Here is a 20810-nt window from a genome sequence, read left to right as displayed (position 1 = left end):
TTGCTGGCCACTCGCAGCAGCTCATCATCTAACTCAGAGTGAGCGGGTGATGGTCTCCAGCAGCCCTCTGAGTGCCAGAGATCTGGGCTGTCCATGTCTCCAAGTGCTGTGGGAACATATCAGGGAGGTGTCCTCCAGTAGGTAAGTCCGAGCCTAATCTATAACTATGCCCCACCGAGGTGTGTCTCTCTGCGCTGGTAAAGGGTGCGGGTGAGCGCTGTGACTGTTCTTCCAGAGCATCCTCTTGTGACGTGGTCTAGGGGCTCAGACTTATGGTGGGCAACCCTGCGGGCCTTGATCTGCTAGTGCCTATAAGATAGAGAAGATAGTTTTGGTTGATGAGCAAGAAGATTATAAGGCTGCTAGTCACACACAGTGATTGTCAGGACATGATGAGCTGATGGAGGTGCGATCCGTACTAGGTTGCTGAGACAACCTGATCTCCCCTCTTCCCACAGGAACGATCCCTGTCCTCCCCAGCGATCTAGGCTGCAGCCTCCTTGAATTCACTGAGGCCAATTATGTCACTGTGCCTTTTCTGGTCTGCGCTCTTTCCCACCTGTTGTGGGCAAGCCTTCCCTGGGTGAAGACAAAAGGTAGGCGATGAGAAGGGATGGAGCAGAGGTAAGGAAAGACGCATGCCCCCTGTGTGTGGTGAACCCTCTCCAGAAGGGATTGAGGATGGAGTATGATAGATGAGATGGTGGTGACGTGAAAGTTTACATGAGACAATCAATGGTGGTATGTGTCCCCCGCTAATGGTTGTGTGAGATCCCTGAAGAGAGTAGCCTTTTGAGTACATGATGCCATGATGAGAGCTTGGTATTGGAGGGAGTTGAAGGATGACTTACCCTGGCAGAGTGGATGAGATCATCCATCCACTTCCTGCACTGGATTGCGTTTCGGGTGTGGTGGCCAACCGCGCTAACGTCCCCTGCGATGGCCTCCCAGGCTGGAGAGGTAAGCCTGGTATGTTTTCTGGAACCATCCCTGGGGTATAGGACATCCCTATGTGCCCACCCTCCTCTGATCAAGGCCTGGAGGTCCCTGTGCCTGGAGTAGGGTGTTGTCTTCTTCTTTAGACTTGCAGCATTTTTCTTTTGGCTGGAAGACATCTTTGTGCTTGTCCTGGAGACAGGTGGCCTGGAGAGAGTGAGAGGTGTGTGTTCAGGTGGCGTTTAAATATGGCATCTGGACCTTCAATTCCACCAGGTAACAGCAGTTCCTGACTCATCAGTTCCTGACCCACCAGGTAATCCGGTGTAATACTCGTCTATGCATAATTAATAAGCTTCCAAATGCTGGATTGGGAGTGATTTCCCACCATTCCAAGCAGTGGGATATGCGCCGTGAAACCCGCCCACCACTACACTTGGTTTCAAAAATGGAAAATTCCACTCCCAGATGCTGACTAGGAGGGACCAAATCCCCAAAGATGTTTAGTGTGACGAAGGGCCTACAGAACGTGCTGCTCATACATGGAGATGAGTGATAGACCGTGCCGCAGATGCCTTCTATTGTCTAGGGATGTTGTGGCTCATATTTGCCACATTCTCCGTGAGGAATTCACACTGCATGGATTGGGCGGGCATCCAATGTTGGTTGCACTTAAGGTTAACACCACATTCAACATTTTTGCCTGCGGATCCATCCAGGGCTCCACTGGGGACCTCTGCGGAATCTCACAATCGACAACACATAAATGCATAATGGTGGTGACTGTTGTCCTTTTCAATAAAGCTCACTATTACATGCAGCTCTGCATGAATGAAGCAAGCCAGGCTGCCAGGGCTGTGGGATTCGCAGCATCTAAGGCTTCCTGCAAAGAGTAATGTTCAGCCTTAAAAGCAGAGATGAAATAACGCTGCAGGGAGGCACAAAAGGCTCCGGTGCTCGATGATGATTACTACATTTACCAAAACCTTGCAGTCATAAAATAAAGGCCATTGCAAAATACACATGGGTGAAAAGACTCTATCATGGGTTGCGATTAATACTTGTAACATCCACAAAGAACACACATCAGGATAATCAGTGACCTTCCATGAACAATTCTCATGAGGTCTCATAGTATGAGCCGCAGATGCAAGGATTACACGTGCATTGTCCAGCCATCAGTTCCATCTAGGAACTACCTTTGTGTTCATGTCACTTATGTGGAACTAAAGGCAATTGACTGTGATGAGATTGAATGAGACCTCATGGAACCGAGGGACAAGATGGGAGATAACTGGGTGGGGAGGGGGTGGGTTTTTGGTACCCTTGAATGAACCTGGAACATTGCATCACATCCATGAGCCATTCAAATCCTGAGACTTGGAGAGGGATAAAAGCAAAATATATTTATGAGTTAAAAGTATATACAGTGATTGAACATCCTTGCAACCATTGTGCATTCACAACTCCTTAATTTTCCTTACCCTAATACTAAATCTAGGTGCAGCCTCAACATCCACAGCTTAGATGGAGCCAGCCTACTAACTACTATAGCCTGTTGTCTGAGATGACTTTGACAGGCATCCTCTCGAGGGCCCTGGCCTATTAAGGGTCTCCTGCTCCGGGGCAGGTGCATCCTCCTTGGCCTGACCTGCTGGAGTTGATGGCGTCACAGGAAGAGGTGATTTGGAGTGGCAGGACATCCTTGGAGACTCCTGGGTGGATGGGCCTGTGCTGTCTCGCTATCCTCCTCCCTTTGAGTGCCCGAGGGCCTCTCCTTGACTCCTTAGCGAGAAGGGGAAGCTGAACAGAGGTCGAGGTGTCCCATCCCCTTCTCACAGTTCCAAGCGCATATCTAACAGCAACTGTACATTCTGCTGGACTGAGATTTCCAAGGCGGCCACCATCCTTCCCATGGAGACTTCAGTGTACTCGCATGCCAGAGCCACGACATCAGACAGAGCATTGACAGACTCCTCCATCCTTCATTTCAGTCTGTTGACGGCTTCTGACAACCCTGCCTGATGTTCCCCTGCCTGTCTTTCCATCTCCAATATTTCTCTTGTGCCGATTGCAGAGGTTCATCATCAGACTCGGATTCTGTAGGGTCTGGTCTCCAGCAGTCTTCTGAGTGTCAGAGACTGCGACTGTCAATGCCCCCACAGACTCATGTCTGTGAGGTAATCACCAGATTGTCAGCTTGAGCCTACTCTAAAACTAGGTCCCACTGAGGTGTACGTATCTGTGCTGGTGGAGGGTGCAGATGAATGCAGTGATGGTTCTTCATCAGATTGAAGGTCTGCCTCCTCAGCTGAGGTGGCCTGGGGGCTGGGGCTGAGTCGTCTGGAGGAGGCCCTCTGCCTTTTCTTGCTGATGGCTGGAATAGAGAAAAAAGATAATTAGTGATTAACTAGGCAGGCTCCTACAGAATAGGTCACTCACAGTCATTGGCCCCATGTTGTCGATGTATACTGGCTGGACCCTCATTGGCTTGTTGTGGTACATCGATTTCATATTACACGCAGGAATAATCCTATTCTCTCCAGCGAGCTCTGCCGTGTGCTCCTCGTACTGGGAGAGCGACCGCAACTCCTGGGTCCCCCCTCCAGTCATCAATCTCTCCCTATTGTTGTGGGAAATATTGCCCTACATAACGATAGATCGATTGATTGTGAGCACTACAGATGGAAGAGCAGTTCAGATCCATGCATGCTTGCTGTGTGTGCTAAGCCAACCCAGTAACTGAAAAAAGACAACATTTGTGAATCTTACATGAGATAGTGATCTTAAAGTGGCTGGTAGACATTCAATGCTGATGTCCCATCAGCTGGTAGTGTGTGACATCCCTATGGAATCTAACCCTTAGATTGCCTGATGCCCCTATGAGAATGAGTTTGAAGTGAGGAGAAGGTTCATTCATCCTTTTCCTGCACTGCAGAGCAGTCCTTTTTTGTGACCCATGGGCATTGACCCCCCTGGCGACCTCCTCCCAGGTGGGCATGGTCAGGTTGGTGGACCTCCTGCTGCCATCCCTCGGACCTCCCGCCTTTCCTGGATGATCTGTAAGAGAATCTCCACGGAGGCAGCATTGAGCCATGGAGTGGAGGGTTTATTTCTTTTAGCTGCCATGTTAATTTACATCTTCAGCCCACACCTGTCCTGCAGTGAGTGAATGTGTGTCTGGGTGCTGTTTACACATGGTGCCAGGGCCTTCGACCCCATGAGGTAACAGCTGGGCGGATGAATCCCTGACCACCCTAACACGAGATTTGACAAGTTCCTTGGTATGCATGATTAATGAGCTGAAAACTGGAAGATCTGGTGTGAAAATCAGCCCTGCTGACAAGCAGGAATCACGCCAACCTTATCGCCTGCCACCACACTTAGTCTCCAGAATGGAAAATTCCACCCAAAACTTCAGTCCTATTTTTTTTTAAGACAATCAAAATTTAGACCTGCTGCCTAGCAAAAAAAGATGTAAGGAACTTCCTGAACAATTCCTGGAAACATATGGACTGCCCTCTGTCGCAAACATGATTTGTGCCTAGGATGTATTACGTTATAGCATTCGTTCTGCCTGACATGGTAAGCAGGGTTTAAAAACCAGGTCATCGCACAGAAAATGGCCAGGCCTCTTTAATGCATAATAACTTTCACAGAGATATTCCATTCACCCACCATAACAGTAGTGGAAAAGCCGCAAAAACTTTAGAAAACTGGTGTAAATTCCATTTATTTCCACAGTAGTCTAGTGGAAGCTCAACAGTGCACTACAATGCAAGGTTAAATCAGTGACTTTGAATCAGGTCAAGTTCTCACTGGGTTAACTACAAATTACCCTAATTAATTGATAGATAAATGCACACACTGTACATAAGAAGAAAGGGTTCATCTACAAGAAATTCTGAGACACTGAAACAGATAAAAGTATCTTGAATAAGACCCCTAAAGTGTATCATTGTATCATACTGGTAAATTCACCAGCGTATCTCAGGAGAGTGAATTGAAATTATAGTCTTAAGATCCCTAATATAACTTCTTTTAAGAAAGGCACATATTCCAGAAACACAAATCTATGGCTGAACAATTTTCTTTTTAAATGCCTATTTGTACATAAATAAGAAAAAAATGAAATGAAAGTAAAATCACTCTGAAGATAAGTAAATGGGATAAATATTTAAATGGATGATTATTCTGCGTTTGGAGTATACACATTCTTCATAAAAACAAAAAACTACTGCAGATGCTGGAAATCCAAAACAAAAACAGAATTACCTGGAAAAACTCAGCAGGTCTGGCAGCATCGGCGGAGAAGAAAAGAGTTGACGTTTCGAGTCCTCATGACCCTTCAGCAGAACTGAGTAAAGTTAGGAGAGGGGTGAAATATAAGCTGGTTTAAGGTTGGGGGGAGGTAGTTGTAGGGACAAGCAAGCAGTGATAGGAGCAGATAATCAAAAGATGTCACAGACAAAAGGAACAGAGAGGTGTTAAAGGTTGTGATATTATCTAAGAAAATGTGCTAATTAAGAATGGATGGCAGGACACTCAAGGTACAGCTCTAATGGGGGTGGGGTGGAAAGACTGACAGGGTATTACAGTTATAGATTTAAAAATAATAGAAATAGGTGGGAAAAGAAAAATCTATATAAATTATTGGAAAAAACAAAAGGGAGGGGGAAGAAACGGGAAGGGGGTGGGGATGGGGGAGGAAGTTTAAGATCTAAAGTTGTTGAATTCAATATTCAGCCCGGAAGGCTGTAAAGTGCCTAGTCGGAAGATGAGGTGCTGTTCCTCCAGTTTGCGTTGGGCTTCACTGGAACAATGCAGCAAGCCAAGGACAGACATGTGGGCAAGAGAGCAGGGTAGAGTGTTAAAATGGCAAGCGACAGGGAGGTTTGGGTCTTTCTTGCGGACAGACCGCAGGTGTTCTTCAAAGCAGTCGACCGGTTTGCGTTTGGTCTCTCCAATGTAGAGGAGACCGCATTGGGAACAACGAATGCAGTAGACTAAGTTAGGGGAAATGCAAGTGAAATGCTGCTTCACTTGAAAGGAGTGTTTGGGCCCTTGGACGGCGAGGAGAGAGGAAGTGAAGGGGCAGGTGTTGCATCTTATGCGTGGGCATGGGGAGGTGCCATAGGTGGGGGTTGAGGAGTAGGGGGTGATGGAGGAGTGGACCAGGGTGTCCCGGAGGGAACGATCCCTACGGAATGCCGCCACGGGTTGTGAAGGGAAGATGTGTTTGGTGGTGGCATCATGCTGGAGTTGGCGGAAATGGCGAAGGATGATCCTTTGAATGCGGAGGCTGGTGGGGTAATAAGTGAGGACAAGGGGGACCTTATCATGTTTCTGGGAGGGAGGAGAAGGCGTGAGGGCGGATGCGCGGGAGATGGGCCGGACACGTTTGAGGGCCCTGTCAACAACCGGGGATGGAAAACCTCGGTTAAGGAAGAAGGAGGACATGTCAGAGGAACTGTTTTTGAAGGTAGCATCATCAGAACAGATGCGATGGAGGTGAAGGAACTGAGAGAATGGGATGGAGTCCTTACAGGAAGCGGGGTGTGAGGAGCTGTAGTCCAGGTAGCTGTGGGAGTCGGTAGGCTTGTATGGATATTGGTGGACAGTCTATCATCAGAAATTGAGACAGAGAGGTCAAGGAAGGGAAGGGAAGTGTCAGAGATGGACCATGTGAAAATGATGGAGGGGTGGAGATTTTAAGCAAAATTAACAAATTTTTCCAGGTCCCGACGAGAGCATGAAGCCGCACCGAAGTAATCATCGATGTACCGGAGAAAGAGTTGTGGGAGGGAGCCGGAGTACTACTGGAACAAGGAATGTTCCACATACCCCATAAAGAGACAGGCACAGCTGGGGCCCATGCGGGTACCCATAGCCACACCTTTTATTTGGAGGAAGTGAGAGGAATTAAAGGAGAAATTGTTCAGTGTGAGAACAGGTTCAGCCAGACGGAGAATAGTAGTGGTGGATGGGGATTGTTCGGGCCTCTGTTCAAGGAAAAAGCTAAGGGCCCTCAGACCATCCTGGTGAGGGATGGAGGTGTAGAAGGATTGGACGTCCATGGTAAAGAGGAAGCGGACATTGGAGAGACCAAACGCAAACTGGGCGACTGCTTTGCAGAACACCTGCGGTCTGTCCGCAAGAAAGACCCAAACCTCCCTGTCGCTTGCCATTTTAACACCCCACCCTGCTCTCTTGCCCACATGTCTGTCCTTGGCTTGCTGCATTGTTCCAGTGAAGCCCAACGCAAACTGGAGGAACAGCACCTCATCTTCCAACTAGGCACTTTATAGTCTTCCGGGCTGAATATTGAATTCAACAACTTTAGATCTTAAACTCCCTCCCCCATCCCCACCCCCTTCCCGTTTCTTCCCCCTCCCTTTTGTTTTTTCCAATAATTTATATAGATTTTTCTTTTCCCACCTATTTCTATTATTTTTAAATCTATAACTGTAATACCCTGTCAGTCTTTCCACCCCACCCCCACTAGAGCTGTACCTTGAGTGTCCTGCCATCCATTCCTAATTAGCACATTTTCTTAGATAATATCACCGCCTTTAACACTTCTTTGTTCCTTTTGTCTGTGACATCTTCTGATTATCTGCTCCTATCACTGCTTGCTTGTCCCTACAACCACCCCACCCCCAAAACTTCTCTCCCCCCCACCGCCCTCCCAACCTTAAACCAGCTTATATTTCACCCCTCTCCTAACCTTACTCAGTTCTGCTGAAGGGTCATGAGGACTCGAAACGTCAACTCTTTTCTTCTTCGCCGATGCTGCCAGACCTGCTGAGTTTTTCCAGGAAATTCTGTTTTTGTTTTGGATTTCCAGCATCCGCAGTAGTTTTTTGTTTTTATCTCTGTGTTTAATTGACTGCCACTCCTCTTCAAGAAATGCCTACCTTGAAGAAGTATTGCTCTGCTCTCCGACAGGATTTCCGCCTGTCTCTTCTGCCTTGTTCACCTTCATTGCTTTCCATTTCTCTCCTGGTGTTTGACAAGGTGTTTACTAAAACCCGCTTTCACAGCCATATTTCCTTTCTCAGTGACTGTCTCCATCTCCGACTCACCCCACGGGGATTTCAACTGAAATTCCATCCCTCTTGTTTCGAACCCACCCAGGATTACAGGTATCTCCGGGACATAAAACGTTTCTCGGACTGCTGTTCCCATCGCATTCTGAGATCCACACTCAGTGCCATGCGCCGCCATATGAACACACTCGACCTTTCCCTCCAGCAGCACCGCCACACCCTTTTTCAAAGCTGCGCATGCCCCCAGTTTCATTTTATTCTTCGTCTCATCTGACGCCTCAACAAGAAACTTTTTCTCTTTCTCTCAAGTGCTAAGGAACACAAGCTCCAACAACTCATCGACACCAACACCCATCTGGGACCCTCCACCCCGCTTGTCCCTCCGTCCCCACCCCATCTTCCAATCCCAGCCCCAGCCGCCTGTTCACTATACCCCCTGACCTTCCCCTCTCCGATGCTGAACGTTCAGTGCTCAGCAAAGGACTTAGTTTCATACCCTTACGCCCTCATCTCAATGAATTTCGGGCTCGGCACGATGCTTAACTCTTCTTCCGCCATCTTCGTCTCCGTGCTCACTTCTTTGGGCAGGAGTCCTCTCCCCGTTCAACGGATCCTTTTACCCACCTCCAATATTCTCCCTCCACCTGGACCCCTCCCTTCTCTTGATCTTTTCATTGAGAACTGTCGGCGTGACATTAGTCGTCTCAATTTCTCTGTTCCTCTCACCCATTCTAATCTGTCTCTCTCTGAACTTACTGCACTTCCTTCTCTCAGGTCCAACCCCAACATTGTCATCAAACCCGCTGACAAGGGTGGTGCTGTTGTTGTCTGGCGCACTGACCTCTACCACGCGGAGGCTGAGCGTCAACTCGCAGACACTTCCTCCTACCTCTCCCTGGACCATGACCCCACCACTGAACATCAAGCCATTGTTTCCAGGACTGTCACTAACCTCATCTCCTCTGGAGATCTTCCTCCCACAGCTTCCAACCTGATAGTCGCCCAACCTCGGACGGCCTGCTTCTACCTCCTACCCAAATTCCACAAACAGGACTGTCCCGGCAGACCGATCGTGTCAGCCTGTTCCTGCCCCACGGAACTCATTTCTCGTTATCTTGACTCCCTTCTCTCTCCCCTTGTCCAGTCCCTTCCACCTACATCCGTGATTCCTCTGACACCTTACGTCACACCAACAATTTCCAGTTCCCTGGCCCCAACCGCTTCCTCTTCACCATGGACGTCCAATCCCTCTACACCTCCATCCCCCACCAGGATGATCTGAGAGCCCTTAGCTTCTTCCTTGAACAAAGGCCCCAACAATCCCCATCCACCACTACTCTCCTCCGTCTGGCTGAACTTGTTCTCACACTGAACAATTTCTTCTTTAATTCCTCTCACTTCCTCCAAATAAAAGGTGTGGCTATGGGTACCCGCATGGGCCCCAGCTATGCCTGTCTCTTTATGGGGTATGTGGAACATTCCTTGTTCCAGTCCTACTCCGGCCCCCTCCCACAACTCTTTCTCCGGTACATCGATGATTACTTCGGTGCGGCTTCATGCTCTCGTCTCTGGAAAAATTTGTTAATTTTGCTTCCAATCTCCACCCCTCCATCATTTTCACATGGTCCATCTCTGACACTTCCCTTCCCTTCCTTGACCTCTCTGTCTCAATTTCTGATGATAGACTGTCCATCAATATCCATTACAAGTCTACCAACTCCCACAGCTACCTGGACTACAGCTCCTCACACCCCGCTTCCTGTAAGGACTCCATACCACTCTCTCAGTTCCTTCGCCTCCGTCGCATCTGTTCTGATGATGCTACCTTCAAAAACAGTTCCTCTGACATGTCCACCTTCTTCCTTAACTGAGGTTTTCCACCCACGGTCGTTGACAGGGCCCTCAAACGTGTCCGGCCCATCTCCCGCGTATCTGCCCTCACGCCTTCTCCTCCCTCCCAGAAACATGATAGGGTCCCCCTTGTCCTCACTTATTACCCCACCAGCCTCCGCATTCAAAGGATCATCCTTCGCCATTTCCGCCAACTCCAGCATGATGCCACCACCAAACACATCTTCCCTTCACCCCACCTGGCAGCATTCCATAGGGATCGTTCCCTCCGGGACACCCTGGTCCACTCCTCCATCACCCCCTACTCCTCAACCCCCACCTATGGCACCTCCCCATGCCCACGCAGAAGATGCAACACCTGCCCCTTCACTTCCTCTCTCCTCACCGTCCAAGGGCCCAAACACTCCTTTCAAGTGAAGCAGCATTTCACATGCATTTCCCCTAACTTAGTCTACTGCATTCGTTGTTCCCAATGCGGTCTCCTCTACATTGGAGAGACCAAACGCAAACTGGGCGACTGCTTTGCAGAAAACCTGCAGTCTGTCCGCAAGAAAGACCCAAACCTCCCTGTCGCTTGCCATTTTAACACTCCACCCTGCTCTCTTGCCCACATGTCTGTCCTTGGCTTGCTGCATTGTTCCAGTGAACCCCAACGCAAACTGGAGGAACAGCACCTCATCTTCCGACTAGGCACTTTACAGCCTTCCGGGCTGAATATTGAATTCAACAACTTTAGATCTTAAACTTCCTCCCCCATCCCCACCCCCTTCCCGTTTCTTCCCCCTCCCTTTTGTTTTTTCCAATAATTTATATAGATTTTTCTTTTCCCACCTATTTCCATTATTTTTAAATCTATAACTGTAATACCCTGTCAGTCTTTCCACCCCACCCCCATTAGAGCTGTACCTTGAGTGTCCTGCCATCCATTCTTAATTAGCACATTTTCTTAGATAATATCACAACCTTTAACACCTCTCTGTTCCTTTTGTCTGTGACATCTTTTGATTATCTGCTCCTATCACTGCTTGCTTGTCCCTACAACCCACCCCCCCCACCCCCCCCAACCTTAAAACAGCTTATATTTCACCCCTCTCCTAACTTTACTCAGTTCTGCTGAAGGGTCATGAGGACTCGAAACATCAACTCTTTTCATCTCCGCCGATGTTGCCAGACCTGCTGAGTTTTTCCAGGTAATTCTGTTTTTGTTTTACACATTCTTCATGCCTGGTTTGTTCTGAAACTTGGGGAAACTTGTTTCCCTCTTGCATCATATACATGAAATAATTACTAATATTATTCCAGGAAAATTACTCAAATATCAGGAATAGAATAACTTTTATAATATTAAGAATAAATGTCTCAACTAAACACCTGCACCATAACCATAAAAATGATACAAAGCAAATAATTCACCTTTGTTCATTCATCATTACTGTTTTCTTTTCATCATCTTTTTGTGTTAACATTAATATTACTCTTTCTACATGTCAATAACCATTCTAACCTTTCCAGCTTCGTATTTTATTGCTTTATTCTCCTTCTCTACTTCCAATACCCATTTTGGAGGTGAGAACAACTTCTTTAAAAAAAGATTTTCATTGGCAACAAGCAATCTTGATTGGCAAGGGTTTATCATAGATGTGATCAGATCTATTTTTTCACCAATATTGTACTCAAACAAGGAAATGCTTACCACATATAGGGAACATAGGAACATAGGACTTAGAAGCAAGAGTAAGTTATTCAGCCTTTTAAGCCTGCTCCACCATTTAATAAGATCATGGTTGATCTGGTTGTGGTCTCAACTCTACTTTCCTGTCCACCTCCTATAACCCTTGACTCCCTTGTCTATCAAAAAACTAACTATTCCTTGAATAAATTCAATGGCCCAGCCTCCACTATGTTGTGCGGAAGAGAATTCCACATATTAACGACCCTCTGAGAGACAAAAATTCTCCTAATCTCAGTCTTATTCTTAAACAGTATTCCCTAGTTCTAGTCTCACCCATAAGTAGAAACATCCTCCCAGCATCCACCCTGTCAAGTCCTCTGAGGATCGTATATGTTTCAATAAGATCACCTCTCATTCCTCTAAACTCCAATGGGTATAGGCCCAACCTGTTCAACCTTTCTTCAAGCAATAAGCCCTTGATCCCAGGAATTAGTTGAGTGAACCTTCTCTGTACTGCTTCTATTGCAATGATATCTTTTTTTTCAAATAAGGAGACCAAAACCGTACACAGTATTCCACATAAGGCCTCACCAATGCTGTGTAAAGCTGCAGTAAAATTTCCCTACTTTTATATTCCATTCTCCTTGCAATAAATGCCAACATTCCATTTGCCTTCCTAATCATTTGCTGTGCCTGCATACTTACTTTTTGTGATTCAATTACCAGGACACCCATACCCACTCTGTACCACCGAATACTGCAATCTCTCTCCATTTAAATAGTACACTGCTTTTATATTCTTCCTGCCAAATTGGACAAGTTCACATTTTCCCATATTACACTCCATCCGCCAAAGTTTTGACCACTCACTTAACCTTTCTATATCCTTTTGCAGACTTTCTACCTCCTCTTGACAACTTACTTTCCTACCTATCTTGATGTCATCGGCAAATTTAGCTACCATACATTCAGTCCCTTCCTTCAAGTCATTGATGTAGATTCTAAGTAGTTGAGGCCCCAGCACTGATCCCTGTGGCACTTACCACTTACACCTTTCCAACCCAAAAAAGACCTATTTATCCCTACTCTCTGCTTCTGGTTAGCTAACCAATCCTCTATCCATGCTAATATGTTACCCCCCTCCACCATAAGCTCTTATTTTGTGTAGTAAGCTTTGATATGGCACCTTACCAAATGCCTTATGGAAATCCAAGTGCACCACACCTACAGGTTCCCCTTTATCCACCTTGCTTGTTATTTCCTCAAAAAAACTGTAATAAATTAGTTAAACCCAATTAGTTAAACACACTTTCACAAAGCTATGTTAACTCTGCCTGATCACATAATGATTTTCTAAGTATCTTGCTATAAACTCTTTAATAATGGATTCTAGCAATTCCCCTATGACAGATGTTGGGCTAACTGGCCTGTAGGTTCCTGCTTTCCATCTCCCTCCTTTCTTGAATAAAGGTGTTACATTAGCTATTTCCCGATCCACTAGGATCTTTCCAGAATCATAGAAATTTTGGAAGATTATAAACATTGCATCTACTATCTCTGCAGCCACTTTTTCTTTTAAAACCCTAGGATGCAGGCCATCTTGTCCTGGGAACTTGTCAGGCTTTAGATCTATTAGTTTTCTCCAACAACTTTTCTCTAGTCGTGGTGATTGTTTTAAGTTCCTCCCTCCAGTTCACCTTTTGATTTTCAAGTATCTTTGAATAATCGTTCAAGTAGATGAGCAGCACTTAGACAATTGAAGCAGCCTAAATTTAACCTGATATGAGAAAAAACAATTTTTATTTTTCATAAATTCCTATGTACATAAGTACATGTCCTATGTACATTATTCCAATATACATGGAGCAAAGCATTCATGACAATACGATTTATAAAGCAGAAATTATCAAGATTCTTCAATTGTTATGAACATCATAAACTCTAGAAACTTTTAGGCCAGAATGTTGAGGTCAGCGGGCAGGCATGGTCGGCAGGCCTAGGAGTGGCTGGGAAACGACCCGCTGCTTGCAAACGGCCCCCGAGCGCAATTTCACACTGGCCAATTAAGGCCTGCCGAGCGTGAACGGCGGCTCCCCAATGGTCAGGAAGGGGCAGGTGGGGAGGGGGCCTGTCGGCCACTGGGTCTGATGGCAGCCCAGCGGCCAGTTTAAAATGGGCACAGTCAGGCCCTGGAAGGCTGCCGGTGACAAAGACGTCTTTGGTGTGTCAGCAGGAGAGTAAACATTATGGATACAAATGCAGCTGCAGACGCCAGTCGGAAGGGCAGTTCAGGTGGGCACTCAGCCCCCGTTTTTCTGATGAGTGCCTCGCAGTCCTCCTAGAGGAGGTGGCTATCAGGAGTGGCACCCTTGTTCCCAGGGATAGAAGGAGGAGGCCACTGCATCTAACAAAAAAAGGTTGGAAGGAGGTGGCAGTGCTGGTCAGCAGCCATGATGTGGTGCGGCGCACCTGGGGCCAGTGTCACAAGAGGTTTAATGACCTGCTGCGCTCAGAAAGGGTGAGTACTGTGTTAGCATGGATCAGTTGAAGTGTTAAGGGCTGGCCATCCCCCTGTGGAGTTGAGGGGTGTTAAGAGTCTGACTGCCAATTGCCAATGATGCCGGAGCTGGCCAAGGGGATGAGCCCTGGCTGCTTGACCTGAGTGCCTTGCGGCTCGAGGGCCACGACTCAGATGTGCCCTGCAAGGTGCTCCTCCAGTGGGGTTAGCTGGAATGCAACGGTGCTGCAGGTGGAGAGTGGGCTAATCAATGCTCCTCTGTCCTTTCAGGAGAAGATGGCCCATAACAGCATTGAAAGGTCGCAGACAGGCAGAGGCCCCCCAAACCTCCTAATCCTAACCAGATTTGAGCAGGAGGCCCTTGAACTAGTGAGCTGGCACACATCTCGGTCAACAGGCCGCGGAGAGGCTGGGGTGTCAAACGAAGGTAAGAGTGCAGTTCACAGAGGTGAGAGTTTCAGATGGTGCAAACATTCTTGTGTAGTCTCTTCATTGATGGGAGCCTCAAAACTGGAGTCCCCATTGATCATTGAAAGATAATGGCACCATGATGCAGATTTCTATGGTCTCACAAGGGTGCCTGGCATGCACAGTGACAGTGTGATGACTTAAACTAATGATATGTCTTTGTTCTCCCTTAGGTTTGCCACCACACACTCAATCTCAGGGCCCCGAAGACACATCCCTGATGCCAGAGGATAGCCAGGCTCCAGATGCACCTGCATCAAACCCGCTCTCTGAACTAGGCACCAGCGCAGATACTAGCACCTCAGTGGACTTTAGATCTTCGACTAGGATGCCGGTGCACAGCGATGAGGGAACTTCACACTCGCTTGAGACGCAGGAAGAGGCAGAGAGTGCCCAGGGCGCCAGCAGTCGGAGGACTGCTGGAGGTCAGGACGAAGATCAGCCGAAGGCAGGTAATGAGCCTCTGGAGTCATCCATTAGGCAGCAGATGCTGAGTGTCCAGCGAGATATGCGGGAGGATCTGGTGGAGATCCATGAGGTCTCTGTTATGGAGGAGTACATGCAGAGCATGAGCACTGCATTGACCCTCATGGCCGAGCGCACTGCCTCCTCCATTGAGAGAGTGGCGACTCTCATGGAGAGGCAGCTCCAGGAACAGAATCAGGTTTTCCTGGGGTTGGGCTCAGACCTGCAAGCCCTCACACAGGCAATGACCTCAGGTGTTCAGTGTCCATGAGGGAGATGGATGAGGTACCCAGTATCCCAGCTTGGTGCCCATCCTTCAGTGGTGAGCAAGGAGGTCCAGTGCGACCTCATGTTAGCACATGAGCTGCCTGTCATCTCTGCGGGATCCTCTCAGGGTACTCTGCATGATGGCAGCAGCTCCTCCACCCCTCTTCCAGTGATTGTGGCATCTGATGAGGCTGTCCCCTCCAGGCGGGGCCAGCACAGGCTCCACTGGCCAGAGGACGACCGCCAAGGTCAACAGGACAGTAGAGTCAGCAAGCTGTCTCCAATACCTGTGCCAGCGTGGGGGAGCACCAAGATGTTGCACTCGCAAACGTAAGTTTAAAGCACCATGAGCACAAGAGGGACTGTCGCGCATGATCTTCTGTTGTGTAATGTTTTGTTTAATTTAACTGGGCTGGGGTTGAAGACCAGAGAAGGTTCTGTTAATTTGTTTTGACTGTCAATATGAGATAAATTATCTTTTGTCGTAATTGTCTTGAGTATGCTTCACCTTTTTTATTTAATGTGGTGCAGGGTACGCCAGTATGTAATGCTGTATGTGGGTATCTTGAAACTTTACTGCACAGGCACTGAGTGGACTTTGGGGTCAAAGGAATGGGCTGTTTAGACATCCAGATGGAGGTGGCAGCAGACCTGGCATGAGGTGGTAGCACTTAGCTGAAGGACTGTTGGATCAAGGCATCCCTGGTGTCCCTGCCTTCCTGGAAGTTACAGAAGTCTGCCTCCATGCTTTCAACGTTCGCCTCACCGTGCTCCTCTTCTGACTCACTACTGGATTCATCATCTGTGGCCTACGCAGCTGCGTCAATATCCTCTCCCTCCAGTGGGTCCCCCCTTGCGAGTGGCAGATTTTGGAGAGCGCAGCATGTGACCACTATCAGTGACACCCAGACTGGGGAGTGGGAGTGCTCCCGCTTAACAGTCCTGGCATCGGAAGCGAGACTTCAGAAGACCTATGGACCTCTCTATCACCACCCTTGTGGAGGCATGGCTCCTGTTATACCGCTGCTCTGCCTCTATTCTTGGGTGGCAGAGAAGCATAATAAGCCACCTTTTCAAGGGATAGCCCTTGTCACCCAGCAGCCATCCATCCAGTTGGGCTGGAGCGCTGAAGAGCCTCGGCACCTGGAAGTGTCTCAGGATGTACGTGTCATGGAAGCTGCCAGGGTACCTTGCACAGAATTACAGAATATGCATCCTATGGTGACACACTATCTGCACATTCATGGAGTGGAATCCCTTCCTGTTACCGAAGGCATCCTGGCTGACAGATTGGTACCTTAATGGCCACATGTGTGCAGTCGATTGCACCCTGGACGCTGGGGAAGCCAGCAATCGCTGCAAATCCTCTGGCCCACTCAGCCTGGCTGGCCTCATCAGTAATGAATGAAAATCAATACCTACCTGAACAGAGCTTTTGTCATTAGCTTGACACACCTATAGATAGCTGATTGGGAGACTCCACACAGATCCCCCACTGACCCCTGGAAAGAGTCAGAGGCATAAAAGTTGAGGGCCACTGTGACCTTCAGAGCCACTGGCATGGGGTGTCCACCCACACAGTCGGAGCTGATCTCAGGCCCAATCATCTGACAGATGGAGGTCACTGTCTCCCTTGAGGGGCGGAGCCTCCTTCAGCATTGCATCTCAGACAAATTGAGGTAGCTGCATCGCCGCCTATAAACCCTGGCAGCAGGATAGTGGCGTCTTCTGCGGCCCCTTCCGCCTTGGACTACTTGCTGGCCCTGCGCCCCCTGCGCCTGCGCCTTTCCTCCCACAGGTCATTCCCCTGGAAGCTGCATTGGGACACCTGGCCTCTTCTCCCTTCTGCCCCTCTCCTCCTCAGAGGAGGAGGTGCCACCAGCAGAGACCACAATCCCCATTATAAGGGTAACAGAAGGCTGCCTGATACCTGGAAGGATCCACACGGTCTAAATTCTCTGTGGTCCTTGAAGATACCAAGGACTCCTGAAATGAAGCTTGGGAATGCTAACAATGAAGCCTTGAACAGAGATGAAGCTGTCAATAAGTCACCAGCAGCTAACTATCTACCAAATTCCTCACTACTCACACTGACAATGCTTGCTGACTCTTTTTATCCTGCCGTGGATGAGGTTTTTGAAATCGTTGGCTGGCCGCCTGAATGTTTTGACCGTGCAACAAGAACGAAATCGCACGGGCAACGAAAAATCAGCATCAATTGACTTTTTAATGGCCTTAACTGGCCTCTTAATTATTGTGGGCGCGCTCACCTGACGTCAACATGTGCTATTTTATGCTCAAGTGTGTAGGGCACACATCCGCACGCAGAGCAAAAAATCCTACCCTTAAGATCCTGAGGGGTCTTGAAAGGGTGGATGTGGAAAGGATGCTTCCTCTTGTGGGAGAATCTAGAATTAGGGGTCACTGTTTAAAAATAAGGGGTTGCTCATTTAAGACAGAGATGAGAATTTTTTTCTCTCAGAGGATTGAGTGTCTTTGGAACTCTTTCCCTCAAAAGGCGGTGGAAGCAGAGTCTTTGAATATTTTTAAGGCAGAGCTTGATAGATTCTTGATTAACAAGGGGTGAAAAGTTATCGGGATTAGGCAGGAATGTGGGTTTGAGGTTACATTCAGATCAGCCATGATCTTATTGAATAGCAGAACAGGCTCAAGGGGCCGAGTGACCTACTCCTGCTCCTAATTCGTATATTTGTATGTAAGTGATCCTCCTACAGCATTGATCATAGGGTCCAATAGGCATGGAGAGGCACTGTACAAAAGGCATCCTTTGGGAGAGCGAGAAGGAGGAGCAGGGCAGAGATCAGTGATTCATAATTCTGGCTAGTGTCCTGTCCCTCAGCTCTGAGCATCTTTTTAATTAAGACCAGGAATGAGGTGTGATAATGAGTGAAACAGGTGAGAGCGCAGCAGGGAGCCTCAAAGGGTGTCTCAAATTGGGGAAGAGAGCCAAGCCAAGAAATTAGCTCAGAAGCTGAGGAGATCAAAAGTCAGTGAGCAAGCAGATAGAATTTGGGAGACCACAAAGCATGACCAGTGGTGGTAGGCTTGCATTTAAACTATGACAGAGTAAGAATTTACATTTGAAATTTCCATTATAATGATTACACTGGAAGTTATTACTGTATATGTTTACATAAAATATCTCCAAATATATATTATTTTAAATCATAAATATCTTTTATTATACCTCAGAAAGATAAAAACTTTAAAAGTTAGCTGCATGAAAAGTAATACCTACCTCAAGCCAAGAACAAATATCACGTTCATTTATTTGTTTGATTTTGGCAACATCTGTAAACTCTTCCATTAGACAGTCCATAAGGTTCATGAGTGACTGAACCAAGCTTGTGTCAGTTGTAGGAGCTAGCTCCTGCAGATTGAAAGTACAATTTGAGAATCTTGTTATTTATAGTCAGCATTTATCAGGAGCATTAGGCTGGCTTTGTTAAAAAGCAAGGAAAGAATTGCAGAAAGCCCGTAAAAATGATGCAAAGATGCTAAGGTTACTGAGTAATGGGAGAACCACCATAGAAATTCACCCAGAAGTATTATACATTATTTTGTCAAATTACTGTTTTTAATATTTGGTTATTTATCTCAGATATGTAATTATGCAGCTACAGAATAATTTAACCGTGCAACATATATAACACACAGACACAAACCACCAATGCATCACAATCAATTACGTGGGATAAAGAAAGACAAAGTATTTGATAGTCCCACCTTTTGGGTGTGGGTGGGTCGAGATTCACGGCCTGCCACAGACATTTCAGACAAAGTGGGCAGTACCTAAAATTGGTGCACCCACCTGGTTTCCATGATTATAGCATGGCCCTGTGCTAAACTTCTCTCTGTAGCGCTGCCAGTGGGTGATGCATACTGCTCGGCACCAGATAGCGTTCTGAAGAAGCCACATGTTTCACGCAGATTTCCCATCTTAAAAATGCTGTCCTATAAAAAACTGCTGGACAATCACTTTGGAACATTCAGGAGAAGGAGTATATGGCACTCCTCCAGGAGAAGGGCTCCTTGCTTCAACGACATTGCCCTGGAGGAACTGGTCAAATAAGTGGACACCAGGGCAGACGCCATGTTTCATTCGGAGGAGAGTAAGCCTACCAGATGGAGCCTCAGAGAAAAATGGGAGCAGCTAGCAAGGGAGGTTAATGCCCAGGAGTGTTGCACCCAGGATATGGAAGCAGTGGCAAAAGAAGTGTAATGGCCTCATTCATTGGTCAAGGTAAATGAAGGCATCTGCACATCAAATTTAAATTCACCCCATGGGAACAGACTGCAAGGCAGGGGGGCATGTATAATCAGGTGGGAAGGCGTGGTTTGGAGACCTTATTGCCTTCCAGACTCTCCCTAATTAAGTCAGGGGTATGGAAGTTCAAGGCCAACCTTCCTGCCTCTAGGCCAACTGAGGCCCTTAAGTGGCCAATTAATGGCCACTTAAGAGCATCAACCCACCGCACCAGCAGTGAGGCAGGGTGGCGTATACCACATGGGGAGACGGCCAGGGAAGCCTCTGGGGTCCCCTCTGTGCCACAGAGAGGGCCTCCCTCACTAAACAACCCCCCTGCCATTCATACTGACAGCCCACCATCCCCTTTGCCAGGGCCTGCTTTACTGGCCCAGTGAACCTACTCCACCCACCTCTTTTCTGGGGCCTCCTTCAGTACTGCTGCTCCAAGCCTCTTACAGTCCCAGCAGTGGCCACTGCTCCAGGTGGCACAGCGGGGACTGAAGAGCTGCTGGTCATTTGATTGTCCAGAAGCTTTTGGAAGGGGGATCTTGGCTTTTAAAGACATGGGAACACTGGTGGCAGGTAGTAGATAGCCTGATAAGCATTTAGTTCCATTGGGGCTCCCAGAGATGGCTGCAGCAGTGTTACCCTAGCTTTCTGGCTAGGGACAGGGCCACCACCATGACCATTAAATTCAAACCCACATCTCAGACCTACCACAGCATCCAACTTCACACTGAGCAATGCTCACACCCCATCACTCACATCCCTAACATTCTCATGCTACACCTTGTTACACTCTTCTATTTGGCCTAAACGTACCAATCATACGACAAGGATTGGTAAAACAATAATGTGGTTTCTTTATTAAGAAATAAGACAATATGCATACAGTGTTAACTGGGAAGCTATGTATACATAGCTACATCTACTGCTACAACTGACTACTACATAACACCCTGTCTCAGTGGTTGTGATTGACAGCAGTTTATGATATGCTCCTTTAAAGTATATGTACATAATATCACAAAACATCTCACCCATATGTACCTCTTCCAATGTCAGCTGCAGGTATGAAATAGGATCATGAATAAAGCGTGTGGGGTGGGGGGAGGGATGACGGTGGTGCAGCAGGGAGTCTCAGAACAGAGCAGGAGAGTCAAGCCAAGGAACAAGGTCTCCTCTCCATGTCTCTGCAAACCAGTAACTATTCAGCTTTGTCAAGCATATCACTCAAATACATTTATACACAGTCATTAGCATTCTGTCCTCTCTCTTGCAGTAGGTGGCATAAAACAGGCGAGAAAGCATCCC

The 20810-nt window shown here is 47.5% G+C and overlaps 1 protein-coding gene across 1 annotated transcript in view; it reads right to left on the bottom strand.

Moving 5' to 3' along the window:
* The window catches only part of dnah7 (dynein, axonemal, heavy chain 7), a 614695-nt gene that overhangs the window by 339524 nt on the left and 254361 nt on the right, over positions 1–20810 (bottom strand). The window contains exon 33 of the mRNA XM_078551851.1: positions 18486–18617. Within this exon, the coding sequence (XP_078407977.1) occupies positions 18486–18617 (132 nt within the window). The remainder of the gene's footprint in view (positions 1–18485; positions 18618–20810) is intronic.

This window comes from Cetorhinus maximus, chromosome 11 (genome assembly GCF_964194155.1).
Source record: "Cetorhinus maximus chromosome 11, sCetMax3.hap1.1, whole genome shotgun sequence".
Taxonomy (NCBI): Eukaryota; Metazoa; Chordata; class Chondrichthyes; order Lamniformes; family Cetorhinidae; genus Cetorhinus; species Cetorhinus maximus.
This window is presented reverse-complemented; position numbering and strand designations above follow the sequence as displayed.